General features: G+C 37.5%; 1 protein-coding gene across 1 annotated transcript in view; it reads left to right on the top strand.

The window, feature by feature from the left end:
• Positions 1 to 18,247, top strand: part of LOC129567311 (protein O-mannosyl-transferase TMTC2) — a gene marked incomplete at its 5' end in the record, with an annotated part of 128,714 nt that extends 110,467 nt beyond the window's left edge. Inside the window, 9 exon segments of the mRNA XM_055444076.1 lie at positions 8,636 to 9,188; positions 9,327 to 10,728; positions 12,343 to 12,457; positions 15,089 to 15,174; positions 15,263 to 15,507; positions 15,611 to 15,751; positions 15,842 to 15,926; positions 16,025 to 16,182; positions 16,269 to 18,247. Of these exon segments, the coding sequence (XP_055300051.1) occupies positions 8,636 to 9,188; positions 9,327 to 10,728; positions 12,343 to 12,457; positions 15,089 to 15,174; positions 15,263 to 15,507; positions 15,611 to 15,751; positions 15,842 to 15,926; positions 16,025 to 16,182; positions 16,269 to 16,445 (2,962 nt within the window). The 3' untranslated portion in view covers positions 16,446 to 18,247.
• Positions 18,248 to 21,547: the final 3,300 nt, after the last annotated feature.

The following is a 21,547-nucleotide window of genomic DNA, read 5'->3' as shown; positions in this document are numbered from 1 at the left end:
GTGCACGGAACATCACTCATCATGTTGGTCCCATGTGCTCTTGTGTATGCTCTGCGAGTGTGGGTCGCGTACTCAGTATTCTCGTGCGATTTTGCTATTTCAAAATTAAATTATAAAAATGTGGTTCGGATGATTGATATTCAACGACATGCTTGTTGAGCACGTGCAGCGCTCCTTTTTCTCTAGCTCTCATCTTGAACCGTACGCCCGTTCGCTCTCTCCATCTATCTCATTCACGTCATTCTCAAAGTGAAATCGGTCACTCATTTTGTTGGCTCTTTGCTCTTCTTCTCGTTCTCTTGCTCTATCTTTTTTTTCTTCGCCTTTCTTTCGCCAACATCTTGTATGCTGAATGTGATGCGACCGTATGCTTATGCCCTTACCGTTTGTGTTTCCATTTTAGCATTTCGCCTTATTTTCAACACAAATAGATTATGATTTAAATTCAATAATCGACCCTTTTTTGGTTTTCAGCATTCGCATTGCTCAGTATACGTACATTTCCAGTTGATGGGATTTCCTTTGCATAACCATCAATATCAATTTCTCTTTTGTATGAGTGTGTGTATATGCATTAAACAAGCATTTCGAAGACGCAGACATGGGTTTTTTTTTTCTCATTTTCTTCTTATTCATTTTCATTTTCTTCGTTTTGCTTCCACATTCATCGTAAATACCAAATAAAATGGAGAACCGAGCTGTAAACAAGGTGCGGTTGCTCGAGAATGAAAATGTCGAGAATTCGATATGGAATCATGTTGATCATCGACAATAGTCTCGATAATAAGATGTGCTGTGTTGGCTTTGAAAATTAAAATCGATAGGCATTGTGGGTGAAAGAGATATGCGTAGCATGCATACGACCGATACACATATGGAGGAACCAATTTTATACCCAAAGCTTGAATAGAATGTGTTTGTCGGTTTTTACTTCTCTTTTGTCATCGAAAACACGCATTCTATTCACTCAGCTGTCAAAATACCGACGATGAATTGCAAAATTTACTTGCAACCAATATAACAAACAACCTCGTCGTCGTCGTCGTCGCCGTTTGGTTTTTTTTCATTTTTTTCGCCCCTTTCATGTATGCAAGCAATCGATCCCCCTTTTATTCCTCTTTCGGATGCTACAACAAATTAGCAGCTCACTGTAATTGCAAATTCATTCGGCAACCGCATGCTTGTCTACAAAACAAGTACGCCACACTGTTGTAGCAGTGTGCATACATAAATAATATTGAGCCATTATTTTGCTGCTCTTGCATCATTTTGCAATTGGCCAACGGCACTTTTTACTACTTTTCGACTGATCTCAGCTCAGCTCATAGTCAAACAAATCAGAAAAATATTATAGACGATGATGCAATGTTAAACTGCTGCTACTGACGCTGCATGGTAAGAAGTTTTCCATGAAATTGTTCAAATGTCTCATAACTTCGTTTCTCTTTTTTTTTTGATGGGCACATTTTAAATACATCAATTTTATCTGCAATAAATGGCTACCCCATTCTCTCCGCTGCCATTTTCATGGGAGTAAACAAGCAATTGATTAAACTTTATCGACTTCAGTGGTTGGATCTGGCTCCGTATCCGTCCATTGTCATAAAGAATGTAATAATTAAAAAGTGGAAGATAAACGGGAATGTTAAATTCCTTTCGAAATTGGCATATGAAATATTGTGTAAGCATATTTGAAAAGCTTTTTGTTTGCTATATGATGGGAATCGAGTTTATGTTATGACTTTTGACTTTCGCCTTTCCAGTTCATTTTATAGATATATATTTTCCAATTCTTGCGTCACATAGCCGAAGAAATTTATGAGGATTTAAACTACAGATTAAACCGTATACTTTTACCATTTATGAAAACTATTCAGTAGCTGTGACAACCGCATTCACATATTTGCAGTACAAAATAGCCAGTTGAGTTATAAAATGTAAATATATATATATGAAATGTCATTAGAATGGATCAATGTTGCGGCGGGTTGGCATGGGAGCTGAAAAAGGAAGCGAATGAGAGGAGCAAGGAGAGACAGGGAGAGAAGTCATATTGTGATGTTCGCTTGTTTCACGAAAAGATAATGCTCACTGATGTCAAATCCAACCGCTCTAAAATATTTAATGATGATATTTCCAACATGCAAATGAAGTTTAATGAACGAGGGTAAAAGGACGCCGGCTATCTATCCCATACAATAGCTATAAAAGATTTTAAATTAAAATTCATATATTAAAATAGGAATGCATATTTTCATGTAAAATGTGAAATAACTGGTTCGTTCGTTGTCACTTGCAAAATTATTTTTGCATAGAATACACACACACATCCATCCGATCGTTGAAATGACGGCACACGAATTCACACGAAGCGACCAACCAAACCTCCTTGCACACCCTTTTGGCCCACAGTGTGGACCATTCTCTCTTTCTATCTCCTTCCTTCTCTTTCGTGCGCGGATGAGTTGTAGCCATCACCGAGTTGTTGTAGTTGAGCGTGGATCCCATATCCTTCGTTCATCCGGTCGAACGATTGGAGTCGAGAATATGTATGTTTTTGTTTTAATTTTCAAATCCAAGCGTTCGAAGTACGTAATGAATTTTCTGCAATAATATGCATGTGACAGTTAAATGGGAAGCATCACGTCAGATTCGAGAGCACGGGCAGAAAGGAAAAGAGAGACATACACCCAGCAGCAGGTCCATACCAGTTTGTGTGTATAGATAAAATTAGAAAGTTAGAAAAGTGGAAAATGCGAAATGAGAATGAAGAAAGAAAAATATTGTTTTATTTTATGTGACTGTAACTGTAACTGTTGTTTACGTGTCTGTCCGTCTGTCTCTCTCTCTCTCTTCTCCCTCTCCTCTCCTCTCTGTGTGTTGACGTTGATGATGACTGGGTCATTGAACTGGGCAGCAGATGTCACATACTACAATCGCGCACGCACCGATTCCATATAGTCGTCGGAGCACGCAAATTGTGAAAACAACGTGAGTGCAAAATAATTGATTCAAACTTGCACTGACACAGCAAAACCATTACGAATTAGAGAGCGAATTCGATGGTACGACACATTTCCAACGGTGATACTGATGACTTAACGGTTAGCGATAAATGACGCAGACACAATGACATGTCTCTGCTACATATTTTGTGTTTGTCATTTTTCGATTTTGCTGTCACACGCCGGACATGGCTGTAGTAGCATTCCTTTTGAAATGGTAAAATAATAATCAGTCGCATTCGAAGTGGAATTTGGATTACATTTTGGAAATGGCACACACTGAATTACAAATGTCGTCTCGTTTGATATGGCAGAGAGAAGAAAAAAAAACATTGAAAATAAGCTGTGTACTACACCTAATTGCTATCGCACTTGGAATGGGTTGATTGACCCATCGAGTTTCGAAATGAAACGGTTTATGTTTTATTGGTGTGCTGAATGGTGTACATCTGGGTCCGTCAAATTCAAATTATGTCTTTGAGCGAAATGCGAATAGTAAATGATTCCGTTTTTTTTTTTCGTCGAAGTAAACCAATTATTTTAACGACTGAACCACTCCATTCGATGTGTATTGAACAATCAATTTTCTTTTATTTCATTCTCTTTTGCACTCATTTTCTTTAATTTATAATTAGTTTGCATTTGGCTTCGGCTAGTGAATGTCAATGCAGGTTTGAATCGTGAAAACGATGAAGACACAATGCAATCACTGAAAGAGTGAAATAATTTACTGTTTTGACTTGTATGAACTTTAGCATGAGCAACTTTTTTCTTCTATCCCTCGCCAAATTGAAATTTAAATCGATACCTAGTTGGTGAGAGTGCGGCTAAGGTTAGCTACGATGCCATTCCGTTTTATTATTTTCTGCCCTTGCCATTAACATTTCCATCAGTATGGTGCTTCTTCGGTGCGTATTTTGCCATCCACTTTGTTGCGCAATTTTCATATTGATTTCTTTTTTCACTCTCGCTCGTAGTTCGTTTCATCCTCGCTGCGTTGTGACTGTTGATCGAATTTACCGTTGGCTTCACGTTGCATAGTGCTTGTGGATTGACTACGAAAAAGAATATTGAGTATATCCGTACAGCATGATGGAATTGATGGCAACAGTGAATTGAAAATAATGTAATCGAAGGCCTGAGCAACAAACCAAGGGGGAGATAGAGGACGGATCAGCAAGGAGAGAAGCAAAAAAAAGCACACACGATGACTCCTTGAACAAAGCGTCATCAATGGAAATCCATTATGTATAATGCACAACTTATATATTTTGAAGCCATAATGTACTTACCGGAATAAGATAAAGAAAACGATGAGCGCACATGGGCACACAAAAAAGTGTGCTGATGAAAAGAGAGCAAGGAACACGGAGACTACTCGCACGATTGCGAAGTTTCACGCGAATTGCACGAGCGAATTCGATCACATATACCCTGACTGATTGCAACTGACACTGAGACGCGCAAACGAGTGACAGTCGAAAGTGATAGAAAATAAATCATCGAAGAAGAAGAAGAAGCGAAAAAAATTATGTATAAGACCAATGTATGCTGAGGTCCTGTCACATGAAAAAACATCGAAAGCGTAAACGAATTGCAAAAGTGAAATGTAGAAAAAAGAACACACGACGCAACCACCATTTTATTATGGTCGGGATAAAACGACAGAGGAAAGAAAACGATGGAGAAGAAAAATTCGATGCAAAAAATGTCCAAAGGAAACATTGTGACGTATCCGTCGATGGCTGAAGCTCAAAACTTCTTCTTAACCGAGTTTAGACCAATTTCTCGTGCACATCTATATACTATATAGATATCTATGTGTGTGGTAGCATCAGAACGAAAAAAAAGTACGAAATCGTTGCACCAACACACAAATTGAATCAACACTTTTTCATGATTTGATTATCGTCACCGCCATCACAGCACTGCTGTACAGACAAATTCAAAAATCTATGTCACCAAAATGTCGCAATACGTGCATTATATATGTAGCGTATACAGCATCGGCCATTTCTTTTGCAACAATGGTAAAAATCGACTTATCTACTGCTGTTGCTGCTGCTCTTTGTTCGGCTTAAATATATGTGAAAGTCACAGTTGCGTTTTTGCATGCAAATCTTAAACATGTTGTAGAGTCTACTTACAGAAAGCCGCATTTATATTGTCACAATACATTACATTCTCAAGCGTCGATTTTTCGGGGTAGAGTTCGCCACCGTTACATTACCGAATAAGCAGCCGATGCTTTGTACTCAACAACAAAAGATCCATAGTACCGAAAATGATTGCAATGCTAGTTGCGATGCATGTAGCATAGTGCCATGGTGCACTTGCACTTTTTTCCTCTCCATTGTTGAGAGAGTTTAGCAATAAAAATCGATTTACCAAGCATCGGTTATTTAAAAATCCAAATCCACATCGAACAAATTCCAGCACACACTATCCAAATATAAATTCCATGTTATTTATTTTCATCTATTGCAAAGCACATAGTCTTCCTAATGCAAGACTTTAATGTCCGACAGTCATCTGGTTATGCTCTCTCATTGGAACAAACATTCAAGGATTCAATGCATTTAATAATGTCGCCAAAATATGTTCATTCTGCTCTCGAACGCCGTAACGATGATCCCCACCATTAATTTCATCAGATGCATGAATTGAAATTGAAGTGTATGCTCGTGTGTTTGCAGTGTGCACTGTGCGCGCTCTCTACACATCAAGTGACTTACTCTCATTTCGGAGGTTTTTAAAAACATATTTCGAATAATGCCAGATATATTCAAGCTGTACACAGCGCTTGCATTTGACTTTGCTTCCCGTTTTTCGGTAACAAGCGCGTAATTTACTCGGTAAATTTCCAATTCCATTGCAGTAATTCAGTTGTCATTTGACATACTTACATATTCATGCCAAGCATATGCAGATGCACTGATTGATAGTGTTGCCAAGTCTCGACTAGCTATCTCGCTCGCTCACTTGCTCGTTCGCTGATAGTGAGATGCAACCCGAATTGAAAATTATGGTCCATTCAATTTCCCGTTTGGCACACCATTTCAGAAATCACTTTAGATGCGGGCTAAAGCGCTTGATTGCATAAGCTCCGTCGCTCAATGTTTGCAACCCACGTCGAAATCATCATAGCTTCTGTAGTCGCCTGCCAAGCACAAAGTATATTTTGAACATAGTAACACACCTATTGTTTACTAAAGTCATTAAATGCGCATTTCTTTTTCTCTTTTTTTCCTGTAAAAAAAAAAAATGGAAATGATTTTCAGTGGCAAACGGAAAAGAGCAGTTGAATCTGAATCTCGTGAGTGAATCTATGCAAATAGATATGCCGATATGATTCAAACGCCAACATTTTCCTTCCTAATTATGATAAACATCATTTGGCACACGTGTCGGAGCGTCGAGCACTTAGCAATCGCTCTGTATATATGGCGCGCACTCACTCATATTTTCAATATGCCACTTCTCCAGCCAGACTTTTGAGTTTATAAATAGAGAGAGACAGAGACAGAGGGATGAAGAAAATAAGAACAAAACACGCTAGCACATAATAAACAGACCCATTTAGAATGCATCATTAAATAATGATAAAAGAAAATTAGCGATGTACTTCGGCGAAGGAGTCAAAGATATAAAAGTTGAACTCATTACAGTGATTGATGAACTTGCCGACATTAAAAAGAGCGGAAAGCATAAAAGAACGAGCAAGTACACATATATTCACTTGAATGTGAGCGCATTTTTGTTCGCATGAATGAATGACTTTCATTTTTGTCTCGCTCGCTCTGTGTTTTTTTCATTTTTTTCCTCCCCTATTGGAATGTGACACACAAAGTGTGTGGTCGTTGGTTTTCCTTTGAAAGTTATTCGTCAAAAATAATGAATTTCTAATGATTATTAAACTAAATTTGCTTTTCGCCTAATCATTAATTATTTTTTATGCATTGACTTGGTAGTCGTCGACCAATGTTCAACACATAAAATGTGTCACAATGAATGTTCAGCAATTCTCTTGCTCGCTCTGTCTCCCACACATTCTCGCCATTTTACGAGCTGATCGAAATTGCGACCGAAAATGCCGATCGTCTATAAATCATCACAAGTTTGTATATTGCGTTCGAGCGTTGCCAATTAATAGTTAGCTGAACAATGTGGCACTTTTCAATTTTCTTGGAAAACGGAAAAGCCAGCGGCTGACTGGTTGGTTGTTGCCACCGACTGTTAATTAATTGATTGTCATACATCAACAAATGCACTGGCATCATATTTATATGTAATTTGCTCACTTTGTCAAAATGAAAACATAGAAAATTCAACACCCAACCAAATAAATGAAACGAATGAACGTGGCAGCGACGGCGATGGCAGCAACGACATGCTACGACTCATGCCATTCATCACGTTTCGAAAAGCAAACACATCCATATTCTCGGATAGAATTTTAATTGTAGCTAAAAACCGCAAAGCGCAAACGATGGTTTTGCTTGGAACCGGAATTGAATTTCGAGTTTCCATGTATGTGTATTAGTGTGAACGCGTTATATTGCACACGCATTGGTTCAGCAGCCCGAAAATTCATTCATTCGAATCTGAATATTTGTGAATAGAAAACCCAAAACCAACTCACATACACACAAACACACACAAAAAATTAGTTGAGCGTAGTTTTAGCAAAAATATTGTGTGTGTAACGCAGCACGAAGCAGCTGTTAAGCTTCAGACACAAGATTGAACATTCGATAAATCTCTTGGCATCGTTTTCTAATGATTTTAAGTCGAATGATAAAATATATAGCCCGCCACATACATATCTGTATGCGAATGTGTGTTGTCTATACGTTTGTTTATATATGAAATAGTATGGGATGTGGGTTTTTCGCAGCGAAGACAAGATTCTCTCACAGGGCACAAGGCACATATAAGGCGCAAACCAACTGCTGCATTCATTTTCTTTGGAAAAATGTGTAAATGTGTGCCACTATGTTCGCGTATGGTGCTCCTATTATATGGAATAGCAGAGTATATGTGTGGAATACATACGTATATATTATAGGATGTGTTCCTTAATCGTGAGCAGCGCGAGAAAAAACGAACGACTAAAATGGTTTTCGCACAGAAACCACATGTGTTGATGTTATGGAATCATGGAATTTTATCACGAACCGCGGCAAAATCGTACATTATGGATGGTGAGAATGTTGGATTGTGCCGAAGATAGTTGGCAAAGTAAAATGTGTTTGTGTGTGTGTGTGTGAGTGTTGAAAACCTCCTCCAATAAATCGATAACATTTATTGAGTCTACATCAATTTACGGCTATTAGTTTATGTGCATGCCGTACACTTTGCTTCAATTATCAATACAGTTATGATGAGTTATGATGGGAATGTGTGCTGGTTTAAGAAGTTTTCAAAATATATTTAATCGAATAGTAAATTGAAGACGACGTAAATGTTAAGCGCTTTTCCATGCACATTTACTTCGAATCAAACACAATTTTACCTGAATGAATCGATTTTTTTATTCTTATTCTTCCTTTCAATGTATAATGAATGTTTTGAAAAATATTTCAATTATTCAATCATATTTTTTTTCTTCGTTCCATTTCACTTTGCAGGCGAGCGATATTGGGTAATCCTGATGTAGTACATACAACGCCATGGAAGCATATTGTGCAAAATGATTTTTGGGGAACGCCCTTAACGGATTCCGGATCGCACGGATCGTATCGCCCATTATGTGTACTCAGTTTTAAGCTAAATCATTTGTTTGACGGTTACAAACCATACTCATATCATTTGGTCAACGTTCTGTTGCATTGTCTGGCAACGGGTCTCGTGGTGAAAGTTGCTCGTCACGTATTACAATCGATATGGGGAACGATTGTAACGGGTGCATTGTTTGCATCGCATCCCATTCACACGGAAGCTGTGGCCGGTGTCGTTGGTCGAGCCGATTTGGCATCGTGTAATTTTTATCTGTTGGCTTTTTTAACATATTGCAAGCACGTTGTGTGGCGAGAACAAAACGATAAAAGATGTTGGTCAGCGTTAATTGGTGCAATTGTACTGTCAATAGCGGCTGTGCTTTGTAAAGAAACGGCTGCCACATCATTGGTTTTATGTGCATTTTACGATGTGATTCGGGCCACAAACGGCTATCGAGATAAGGTAAGCCTAATTGTTATTAAATTATTTTACGCAATAGACAAAACACTTTTTAGATACTTTGTACGGTGAATATCGCCCTGTCTAATGCACATTGAAATTAATATGGTTTTTTTTTTTCTCACAAAATTTAATTTCCAGCATCGAATGCGATCGCTCACCATCATTGGAGTTGCGACCGTTGTGATTCTTCATTTGCGTTTATCGCTGCCAGGTCCGGCGATCGAATTTTCCACCGCCGACAATCCAATCGCTAAATCACCGTCACGACTCACGCGCTTCTTAACATTCCTCTATTTGCCTGCATTCAATTTTCAGCTGCTACTGTATCCAATGACACTGAGCTTTGATTGGGGCATGGACGCGATACCAAGACTGAATAGCTTATGTGATTTCCGTAATTTAGCCTCACTGATATTTTATAGTGCGTTTGTGTTTGCTGTGGCAATTAATGTGCATCATTTACGTCGACGAATGCAATTGGTGCAGGCGATGGCAAATGTACACTATCGCAAACCGCGCACCATAAAGAAACGCAAAGCATTTCAATTACCCCCGACAAATTGTAACAATAATAATGGTAGCAGTTGTAGTTTTGTGAATGCGACGACGACGACGACAACGACGAACGCGAATAACAACATACTGCATAGTTCTAGTTTGAGTACAAGTTGTAACAATAATAGCAGTAATAATGCAATTAATAATAGCAGTTATTTAGCTAAAACAACGGAACAATTGTGTGAAGTTTGTAAGCAAGGTTCAAATGTGCGCCATTCGAGCACTTGTCGTGCAATTAATAATAATAATGTGCCGTTGGTACGGTGTGAATGCCCCGAATTTCGTCACTCACCGTCACCGCCACGCAAACGACGCCACCAGCAAAACCAACAACAGCATCACACATTTACTTCGAGTTCGACCACCGCCTCGATCTACAACACAACATCGTCTGCATGCGGTACGAATGGTATGTTACCGAGCATTTTAACTGGTGGCTCGAACAAGACTTGTAAAAATAGCCCAAGCAAAAATTCATCGACTGCAAAAAGCATTGCAAATCAAGCGAATAATTGTCAAAATCTAGAGATTTCGGCCAATGGCACATCGGCGAAAACGATTGTGGCAGCAGCGACAGCAACAGCATCGGCATCAAGTGTTCACATCGATTCGACTACAAATCATCTGCATATATCACATCCATCGACAACCGCATCAGCCGTTATTATGCTATCCGTAGCGATGTTAGCACTACCATTTTTACCCGCCGCCAATTTATTCTTCTACGTTGGTTTTGTCGTTGCCGAACGAATTTTATATTTACCAAGTGTCGGTTACTGTTTACTAATCGGCTTAGGCGTGAGCAAACTCATGGACACAAATCGGGTGGGATCATTAAGGAGCCCACGGAAACGGTTTGCTGTTATGCTGTGCATCGGTTTGACGGTGACGGCATACAGTATGAAAACAATTAACCGGAATGTTGATTGGCGCGATGAAGAGAGCTTGTACCGTAGTGCAATCAACGTTAATCCAGCAAAAGGTAATTTTCTTTTCGCACATATTTTACATGTACACCAAAGCATATTCCACATTGCTGGCTCCATCGTCCTTGAATCATTTTGACGCGTACTTTTCGTTTTTTCATCGTGAAAATTAATTGGAATCGCTTTCTATTGATTCTATAATTATTTGCGAATTTGACCGGATTATCGTTGGTTTTTACTTCTGTGCTGGGTGTATATGGTAATGGTGCTCAGACTCGAATAAACAAATCGTAATTTGTTTTGATTTCAGTGAATTATCTGGAAAAATATCCGGATTTGCGTAACATAATGACCCGTGCATATTTTAAACACGATTTCACTTGCTCTTCCTGTCTCTACCCTCCTCATTTTTCTCTTCATTCGTTTTTTATTCTGTTTTTGCTTTGATTTCGATGCGGTGTTCAATTTAAATATCTGATTTTATTCTTAATCGCATCATTATGTTCACCATATTTAATTAATTCATCTGGTTTTATTAATGAGAAGCGATCAGAGCGAGCGAAAAAACAACGTGTTTGATTTCAATTTCCCACTGATTTATTTATGAATACGTATTAATTTTGCGCGTGCGATTGCCAAATCTCTTCCTCTCTGTCTGTCTCTCACCCTCCTACAATTCAAATTGGATTTTGTAATAAAAATCGGTGTATGTCTGAAATAAATACCATGTGTGGTTTTAATTGGTGGCAAAATGATAGCGATATTATGTTCGTTTTTCATTTTTAAGCCGTCGCTGATTGTTTTTAATCCATTCAGTTATATATTCAATTCAACAAAAATATTATCATCGTCCCGATATCGCCATCAATCATGCAAAGAAATTATATGCAAAATCCACCAAATTGCCATGTATCGGATGGCAAAATCTGTGACAAAAAAATATCTAGTAATTTTCGAAAAGGCTTAAGTTTGAACGCAAAAAAGGCAGGACACAGCAAAAACATTGCATTTAAATGAAAAACGATTTTCGCAAATCAGATCGCAAATACGATTATTACAACGATTCGGTCCGATTTTTACGATCTGTTTCTCGGCGGATGGACGATGAAAAAAGATGTACGAGTAATGTCTTGTAGCTTAATTTTTCAGCGTCAACGCAGTCATTAGTATGTTGTAAACTGCCTGAGTGTAAAACAAAGCCAATCCAGGCTAATTTAAAACCGAGTCATTTTCACATAAGCATCCTTTTATTTCAAGATGATACTTTAGGGCAGCAGTGGCATTTGCTCGAGTAACACTTTTCGCAGAAGAAAATTCCCTACATTTTTTATTCTCCTACCTCTGTTCTCGGCATTTAATTGTTGTGTATTTTCAAAAGTTTTTATTACAAAGCGACAAGGCCGAATTTCTCAAGATGGTTCCACCCTTAATGCAAATTAGCAGTTCTCATTTTTTTTTCTGCTTTCTGCACACTTTTCTCTTTAATTATGGCATGTTCGCGAATTTTTTTCCGCAAAAAATAAACGAACCGTTTCTGCACATACAAAATGGACTTACAAATAAATCCACCAATTAAACGAAATTTTCACAAATCAACAAAAAAGGATGTTTTTTTCCTGGCACATTTTTTTCTCATCAATTTTCGTTGATTTTTTCCGTTATTTTTTCAGCCTTGGGCAACTTGGGCAGCGTTCTCAGCTCACAAGGACGATATGAAGAAGCAAAGGAATCGCTGCAGCTCGCCTTGAAACATCGACCGAATATGGCGGATGTTCATTATAATTTGTGAGTATCTAATATTAGCAAATATAGCGCGTCTCTCGTTTGCGTTCGCATAGAGACTTTTCTGATCGCTTTACATATAGCGCAAATGAGAAACAAATCGTGTGCGCGCGTATTTAAACATAAAATCAATTCACTGGAAATAAAATATGTTGCAACATAATCCGATATATGGCTGAATGGCATTGGTTGGTTATGTCTGTGTACTTTAATCTTATCGCCCGATATTGCTTCTAATAACATAAACTTTTATTAAGCGCTAATGGCTGATTAAAACGATCTATCGATTCAAAGGTGGCAGACAACAATCAGCATGTGTTTGAATTGGCTCACACGTTGTTCGCTTTGTTTCACACTTTTCGATTGACACGAAGACGCCGAGGGTGTGGAATCTACACTGTGGATACGTTCGGAATATATACCGTTGGCAAACTACTGTGTGTTTATGTCTTGCAATGAGTCAAACCCATTGAAAAAATCGAATCCTTCCATCAACCGAACGAAGATCGAATCAATTATCATTGTTCATTCAAATGCACTGTGACGAGTCGTCACTGACGACTCTTTTCCACATGACAGTCAAAGTGTGGCGTTTAATAATGAAGTTCGTAAATCATGTGAAAAATCGATCAAAATGTTTCCAATGAATAAATTTGTGTTTAATTTGTAGGATGTTTTTGTTCCAACCGGATGAACTGACACACTCACAAGCTGGCAAAATGCAAACGATCGATTTTCATGTCATTATGTAAACACAAATGATTTCTTCATCAATTTCTCGTGTGCTGCAATTCATAACGGAAGTTTCGAAGTGTGCGCCATTCCAATCATCTCGTCTGTCTTTTTTCCCGTTCCTATGTGTGTTTGCGTGCGCGCGGGCGCTCGCAATTGGATTTTTCCGGACTTTTCAATATTGGAATATTTTTGCATAATTTTTCTTTGGGAATAATCAAAATTGACGTTCACAGCTTTCAACACAAAAATCCATTACAGTCGCTGAAAGATTTGCCGCCGCCTTAATGAATTCTATAATAAATTCGAGTAAAATGCAAATCACGACATGGATTGCTACTAGAGCATGGGCGTATTTGTTACCAGCCCGAAAATTCAATAAACACAGAAAAACCTTGGGCTGACAAATAGTAAGCGAAAAAAAAATGGATCGAACGTGTCAGATATTAGAGCAGACGGTTTCGATTCCGTTGTATGTTAAACAAATGTAATCAATTTGTTTTAATTTGATCGCCTGACAAACTACTAAATATGCATGATTGTACACTGGACCCAAGCAGAGATCGTTTCTTCCTAGAATTTTTCCCCTACTCGATTGGTGTGTGAGTATTCGTGTTTGGTGCGACATTTTGCGACAGACGAAAGCGTTAGCAAATTGAGCGAAAAACGTGGTGATTGTTAATAGGAATGGTCTTATCTTATGTAACAGAGCACAACAATCCAATGAAACATTTCGCATGGTAGTGGTGGTGGTTTTCGTTCGGTGTTGGCAGGCAATAACATGTGATGTGTCACGCACCACAGCAAAAATTCAAAGCCTATAAGCAAGAAGGATGGTAAGAAAGAGAGAGAAAGAGAAAGAGAGAAAGAGCGACTCATACAGTACACAAAGTTTCATCACAATTCCCCATTGGCTTCATTAAATTCGTTTTATCAAGATTTTTGATTGTCGACATAATGACGGCACACTATTTATATAAGGCTTTTTGTATGGATGGTATAGAATAATGAGCATTTTCCCACTCATTTTCGATGTAGTTTGTGGGTTACTGTATAGCCGCCACCACACGACTCCATTTGGAAGTGGAAATATGGGAAAAGGGAAATAAAAATACATCGTTGATATATCTGACGCAGTAGAAGGCCAAATGGTGAAGAAGAGAGAAAAAAAGAAACGACACAATCGAAATAAATGCGCACGGTAATAATTGCCGTGTGTTTCCTTTCGTCATTTAAACGATTGCGTCTGCGTAAATTTCAATGAATAAATAAGAAACGGTGGTAAATACAAAGTCCGATTCATTTAAAATTGGAGTCGCAACCGAGGAAGGAATGCTCCATAATTACGTATTAAACTGTGTTTATTTGCATGCGACTTGCAAACTGCGACGACGACGACGGTTTTTTTCGATGTTTGGCGACATAAAAGCTGAAACATTTGACTGGGGCTGCAAGAATAGGAAATTAATGGGCTGCCAAATTGAATTCATTTCGTATATTCATACTTCAAATGTCATAGAAAGATGAAAAATTTATCACACTCCTGAATCGAGCATTTTGATTAATTCAATCCACCTGAGCCGGAAGTGTGACTGTAATTTCTGTTTGTGAACACACAAAAGAACCAGCAATCGCATATCCACATCACTTTTAATTATCGCAAAGCATGAACAATTCGTGCGAACACATTTTTACTATGTAACGATATTGATATCGTTTGAACGAATGATAAATTTTCAAAGTGGGGGAAAGAAGCGACAAGTAAATGATGTGAGAAGATGATACATTTGTTGCTTGTTTTATTGTGATTTTTGCTCAATGAGTTCTTTAGATCCTAATCGAAAATGTATTACGGAATATATGAGACTAACTAAGTGTTTTGCCCATTGTTTAATTTTTCAGGGGCATTTTGTACCAAAATAACCAACAATTCAAAGAAGCTGTCGATTGCTTCCAAAACGCCATCCACTATCGACCATCGTTGGCATGTAAGTATATCGATTGATGTTTTAAAATCCACGGACTCAATCGAAATTGTATTGAAAACCAAAAATTGTTTTTTTTCTTTCAATTCAGTGGCTTATTTGAATATGGGAACATCGTTCATCGCATTGGGTCGTTGCAACGAGGCGGTGAAAATTCTTCGTGAAGGTTCGAAATTGGATGGCCATGGTTTACGAGATCGTACCGCCCACGATAATGCCAGAATGTCAATGCTGGTACAATTGGGCAGTTTGTATGCAGAGCAAGGGAAATTGCAACGTGCATTGTCAGTTTATCGGGAGGCATTGCACAGTTTACCACGAAATTATCCACCACAGGTAAGGTCTCTTTCCATGTTTATGGAATTTCATCATTTTTCATTGGAAAATTTTCAATTGAGATTTCCCCGATCTGAAATATATATGTCGTTTGCGTTTGCAGAGTATTTACCAAAGGCTTGGTGATACACTGGCTCGAATGAATCAATGGTCAGAGGCAGAGCGTTTCCATCAAGCCGCTCTGGAGGTGCAACCCGATCATGTTGCAACGCATGTGTCTTATGGAACAATGTTGGCTCGAAACGTAAGTTCATCATTCACTCACAACTCGATTGAATGCTTACGCTATGGTAAAACTTTATGCTCAATTCTCTTTTATCGTGTGCATTTACAGAGTAGTCGAACGACAGAAGCTGAATTGTGGTTCAAGCGTGCACTGAAATTAGCTCCGGATGATTCGAGCGTTCGGCATCATTATGGTGAGTATTTTTGTGTATAATCACAGTAATAGTTTTTCCGGCAAATTCCTAACGTTTCCGTGTGTTCTTTCTCTGTTTTGTGTCGTTTACATTTCCAGCTGAATTCCTAAGTTCGATGTTACGAAATGAAGAAGCATGTGAACAGCGTATAAAGGCGGCTGAGCTATCGCCAAACGATTATTCACTGGCTGTAGCAGCTGCTACAGCTCTCCGCCTACTAGATAGAAAAAATGAAGCTGAAAAATGGTATCGAACGGTGCGTAAAATAGAAACGCTTTGTATGTCATGCGTTGTTTGACGGTTGCTTTAATGAATGTCATCTATTTTTTGAATGTTTTTCAGGCGGTTCGCTTACGACCCGATGATGCAAGAGCGCACACAAACCTTGGTGCCATTCTTCATTTGCTTGGACGTCCGATTCAGGCGGCCATTAGTTACAAAGAAGCGCTACAGCTACAGCCAAACGATCCAACAACCATAGCCAATTTAGCGAAACTAGGTATTGCGGAAATGGCTTAGAACTTTCAGCTCGTGCACTTCCAGGAACTCGTGTCTCCCCCCAACATTTAATGTACATAACACATTTTTACGCACTTATTAATTTCTTCAGCAAAACAAAAACAACAGAAATAACACAGACAACCAAATGTAAATCACATGTCATATTCTTCCAATCAAGTGGATTCTAGATGTAATCAACATCGGAAACAAGGCTATGTAAAGTAGAGAGAGGACAAAGAAAAAAAAATACCAAATAACAAATGAATAAAGTAAAATATATATTTATTTAACTGCAGCGATAGGTACATGCGCATCATATGCACTCCAAAAATATAAAAAAAACGACAACAACAAACGCCATGGAACTAGCAGCTGCAATCCCTCTCGAGGGTGTCATTCCGTTGAAAATAAAATATTTTCAAAATTTATGACTTATGTATAAAAAAAAATAGAGATTGTAATGTGTACATAATAAACGCGACAGAATAAAAAAAAGATTGAATTCATATAAAACTCATGAAAAATCATCATACAACAAATCTGTATAATTTTCCACAGAGTTATAAAATAAAACAACAGGCTACCAAAAGGTATTGAAAATTGTGTGAAGAGATTTAAAATGAACAATTTATTATTATATGAGTGTAAATATTATATGATTGTGAAATATTGTACTGATTTATACCGGAAAGCTCTGGGCAACCGGTAACAACAATGCTGTACCAAGTTATGGTTCGCCCAACATATTCATATTTCATATATCACAACAGAACAACAACAAAAACCATTTAAATAATCACTGTTGCATGGAAAAATGTAGGTGCTGGATAATTCATACCCTCCCCTCCCCTATTAACAATGAAAAAATGCCCAATCTAACAAAAAATAATTGTACTAAATAAACAAAGTGATGGAATGAATAATACTTTAAATTGAGTACCTAAAAGGTATTTACTCCATTATTGTTATAGGAAAAATGAAGCGCGCGCTTGAATAAAAATTCGCATAAAGTGCTATAATTTTAACTAGTTTTTCGACCAACCAATAATCACTATCTCATAAAATCTGTTAAAAACTTTGGTTTAAAAACATAAATTCCGCCATATTTTTCCAAAATGCAAATTAAATTGGCCAACAACAAAATATGCATTTTATTTGGCATTAATAACACAACAAACACACTCATACAAAATAAATTAATTCCCTCAATTTATTGCTCTACGTATTCTACAGGAAGTGTATATATTTGGTGTGGGAACCAACTGATTTAGCTGAAAGGTGGTTAAATTGATTTTCTGTTTGTTCTATTTTTTTTTCGTCTGAATTTGAATAAATTTAGGTGCTTGACAGAAGCAGCACACAACAGAATATATTGTAAATTTGTGTATTTTTGTATCCAATGCAACGATGTTAAGACGTTTTGAGAAACATGAACATGAAGAAAAATGATTGGAATTCAACCAGATATTGTAATAGATGTAAACAATAAACAATGTTCTAAATAAACACACACACACACACACACGTAAAATCATACCAATTAAACGGGGCATAATGATTATTTATATTTTTCTTTTCAAAATGATTTCTCTCACGTTTTTTCAACAACCAAAAAAATGTTGTTATCATTTCAAATCCAAACTACAAACATTAATCCAATCAAAACTGTAAATAAATTAGAATTGATGATGAATATTATGCCTGTAAATATAAATTTAGTGTAACGATAACATTATTATATATTTGAATAAAATTTTGGGCGATTCGAGATGAGACGCTCTTAAATAATAAATAAAACAAATTGCAAAAAAATTGCAAAAAATTAACTCACAGCTTAACTTGGTTTCATTTTTTTTTTATTGGTGTATACATATTTATGGATTCAACTGTGTACTGCAAAACGAATTGAATTGGTTTGTTTCGTTGTGCTTTTATGGTGAAGTCAAAAGTTAAATCAACGATGGCTATAAATTTAAATCCGGTCGATTTGAACTTGTAATGAAAATAATTTCAAACGAGAAAAGTCATAGCGACCAACGGAATGGTACAATAGTCAGGCTCAGTTCGGCTCACGACCGATACGTATGTGATCGATGGCAATAAATTGATAAAGTTTTTGCTTTGCGTGTGCATCTGAGCGATTGAATGGGTCGTGTCTTCATCTTCATTCGTGTCGGGATAAGAGTGAGAGAGCGACTGAAAAGATAGTTGCGGTTAGTCGAAATGAAGAAATAAGGAAAAACTTGGCACAGCGACACAAAAGTAACAAACAACTTTTACACCAGTGGTAAATTGCAAAAGAACTGAATGTGAAACAAAAATAAAACCAGGAGAGAAAAGAAAAATAAAACGACAACAGGTAACGAATGACGAGAGGGCAGGCAGAACCAACCGAACAGAACAGAGAAAAGAAGGAAAGATGTATCCAACAAAAATCGACATCAACGATGGAAATGGATGTTGTATGTTGTCGTGTGCAAGCAATCCAAACCGGTTCAAATGAAAGTTTATGTCTGGTGTTGTCGACTTTTAACTGGTAGACTTCGATTATGTTTTTGTTTCGCTTAACAAAACAACCAACGACCAAGTGGTCGTTGCAGCTCTCTCTCTCTCTCTCTCTCTCTCTCTCTCGCTGTGTATTCAATACGAACGGAAACAAAATCAGGAACTCCGGAGATATATGATGCCAGCCAAAGAAACGGCATGTAATAGAATTATGGGTTCAATCATGTAGTTTATCTTGTGTTGTGGCTAACAAATTGAATCAGTTTAATCGGTTTGCACGGCTCCAGTTGACGGCACAAAGGACACACGTTCTGTTACGTTGCACACCTTATTTGCTATTTCAATATTTTCCAATTTAATATTTATTGCTTTTGAATTTTGTGTGCACTGTATGTGTATGTGTCTATGAATGCGGCAGACTCGGAAGAGAGTTTTGCTTTCGACAGCCACTGAAATGAACTTTGTCTTTCTATATCGTGTCTCTTTCGCTGGGTGCCCCATTCTCTGTGTGCTGCTGTGTATATTACAAAACTTGGTCTCAGTTCAATTTTCAGCATGACATTTTGTGTGCAACTGTTGGTTACTTATATACATCAGAAACTATTCTCTTTTGGAAATTGAACGTCATCGTAATGAATTTACTTTGTTAAAATGAACACACACACAGAGAGAGAAGGACACAAATCCTCAATTCACATCATCTATCGATGTGGTATTATTCGGTAGAAATCTACGAAAACCCCACCGATGACTGCATCGTATTCCCCATCCAATAAATATGAAATGTGTCTCGCTTTTCGCCCCGTTCACCTTTTTGCAAAAGAGAAGGAGAGAGTGGGCAAAATGAACTGGGTAACACATTCAAGACACTACTATTTCGTTGCTGGCAAAATTATTAAAGTCAAAAACCGGAAACAATGATGTGCAATGCAAGTGTTACACATTGGCACAAGCCGTGTTACACATTGACTAAAATAGCAGGCAATCAATTTCATTAAATGTTACATTAGAATGCTATAAGCAATAATATACTTAGCTTTTGTGTTATAAATCATATCGAGGGAGACATAAAATTCATTGCAGAGTGTGTGTGGCTGTGACTGTGTGCAAATATCGTCATGTAGTCTCATTTAATTGAGGTCATTGTGAGATCTCGGCAAAGCCAGAGTAATTTCTGCTAGCTACTTGGTCGTCAGAATGTAGAAGTTAAAATTGACAGTTGTCGACAGCAAACACAAAGTCAAATAAGTTAAAACTTTTTGTCTCCTGCTCCGTTTCTCCGTTTTTCTCTGCATGACAGCAGAACTTTCTACGTGTGTTCTATGTATTTCCAAACAGTTACTACACACTACACACCGTAAAACACCGTTGAATTTGAACACACTTGTAAATCGGTTTGCGAGCGTGCGACTGACTGCATTTGCCAACTATAAAATTCCATAGGTCGCAATGAAGAAATGATTAGCCATATGGTGTTCTAATAATGTGCTGGAAACGTAATAAATTCCGAAATTGGTCGCAAATATGCGCAAGCCATTTCTAGTATATACGTATGAATCTAATGTGGTCGTTGCATCAAAACCAATGTGTTGGTTTTGATGTTTTTTTTTTTCTCGTTCACTTGCTCTTGTTCGTTTGCCAGCTCCCATTTTTATTCTATTTCTCTCTCTCTCTCTCTCTCTCTCTCTCTCTCTCTCTCTCACTCCTTCATCCAAACAATCCGATCGTATCCTGATTTCCCAGGCACACCATTTATCTTTAATGAAATGTTGGCGCTGCTAAAGCCGATAATAAATAACAACCAGAGCCATCCATTTGTTGCTTCTCTGTGGCTAGTGTGGCTAGCGTGCGCACTAATATATAATATGAAGGGGAAATACACTCGAATGAACGTTGGACGAATACGCCATTCCTACACACAGACAACGCTTTTCCCACTAAATTCCAAGATGCAAGTAATTGCACACTATTTTACTCGATCCGAAGTTAAGAGGGAAATTCCAAAGTAGTATTATTATCGACCGAAAATTTAACATTCTTAGATAGTATTTTAATGTACTTTTCCGATATGATTTTTCTCACTCTCTGCGTGAAGAAAAAAATGCGTTTGAAAAATTCTTATTATGTTCCTACGATGGAATTCTTCGTTTCTCTGTCTGTTTGAATAACGTCGAAAATATATTTAAAATTCTTTGCTTCTTAAATATTTTAACCTTAACTGATGGGTAATTGCTTAATGAATTTCGCGCGCATTCGCCGGAATATTGCCAGCTGAAAAAAAGTGCTTCATTTTTTTTCTCTCCGCCTGTTTACGAAAAGTTTCTTAAGGTGTATAATAACACAGGCTACCAACCAAAATTGAAAAGTAACAAATCTGGGAAATATAATTGGATTATAAGCGAAAAAGTTTCTCATTGTGTTCGCGCACGATGAAACTCTGCCACCTTCCGAATATCAAATGAGTATTCTTTGTATAACAATGAGTATTCAATTTTTTTTTTCCGGAAATTTTCCTCTTCACAAGCCGGGTTCTTTTTGTTGTTCATTGTAAAGTCGTTGATTTTGCTCACTTTAAATTTTAAATGCAAAATCCGTGTATGCATAATAAATACAAG

Source organism: Sitodiplosis mosellana, unplaced genomic scaffold (genome assembly GCF_009176505.1).
Source record: "Sitodiplosis mosellana isolate CC-2019 unplaced genomic scaffold, AAFC_SMos_1.0 Smas_scaffold_11, whole genome shotgun sequence".
Classification (NCBI taxonomy): domain Eukaryota; kingdom Metazoa; phylum Arthropoda; class Insecta; order Diptera; family Cecidomyiidae; genus Sitodiplosis; species Sitodiplosis mosellana.
The sequence above is the reverse complement of the archived record's forward strand: the minus strand, read 5'-3'. Positions and strand labels throughout refer to the sequence as shown.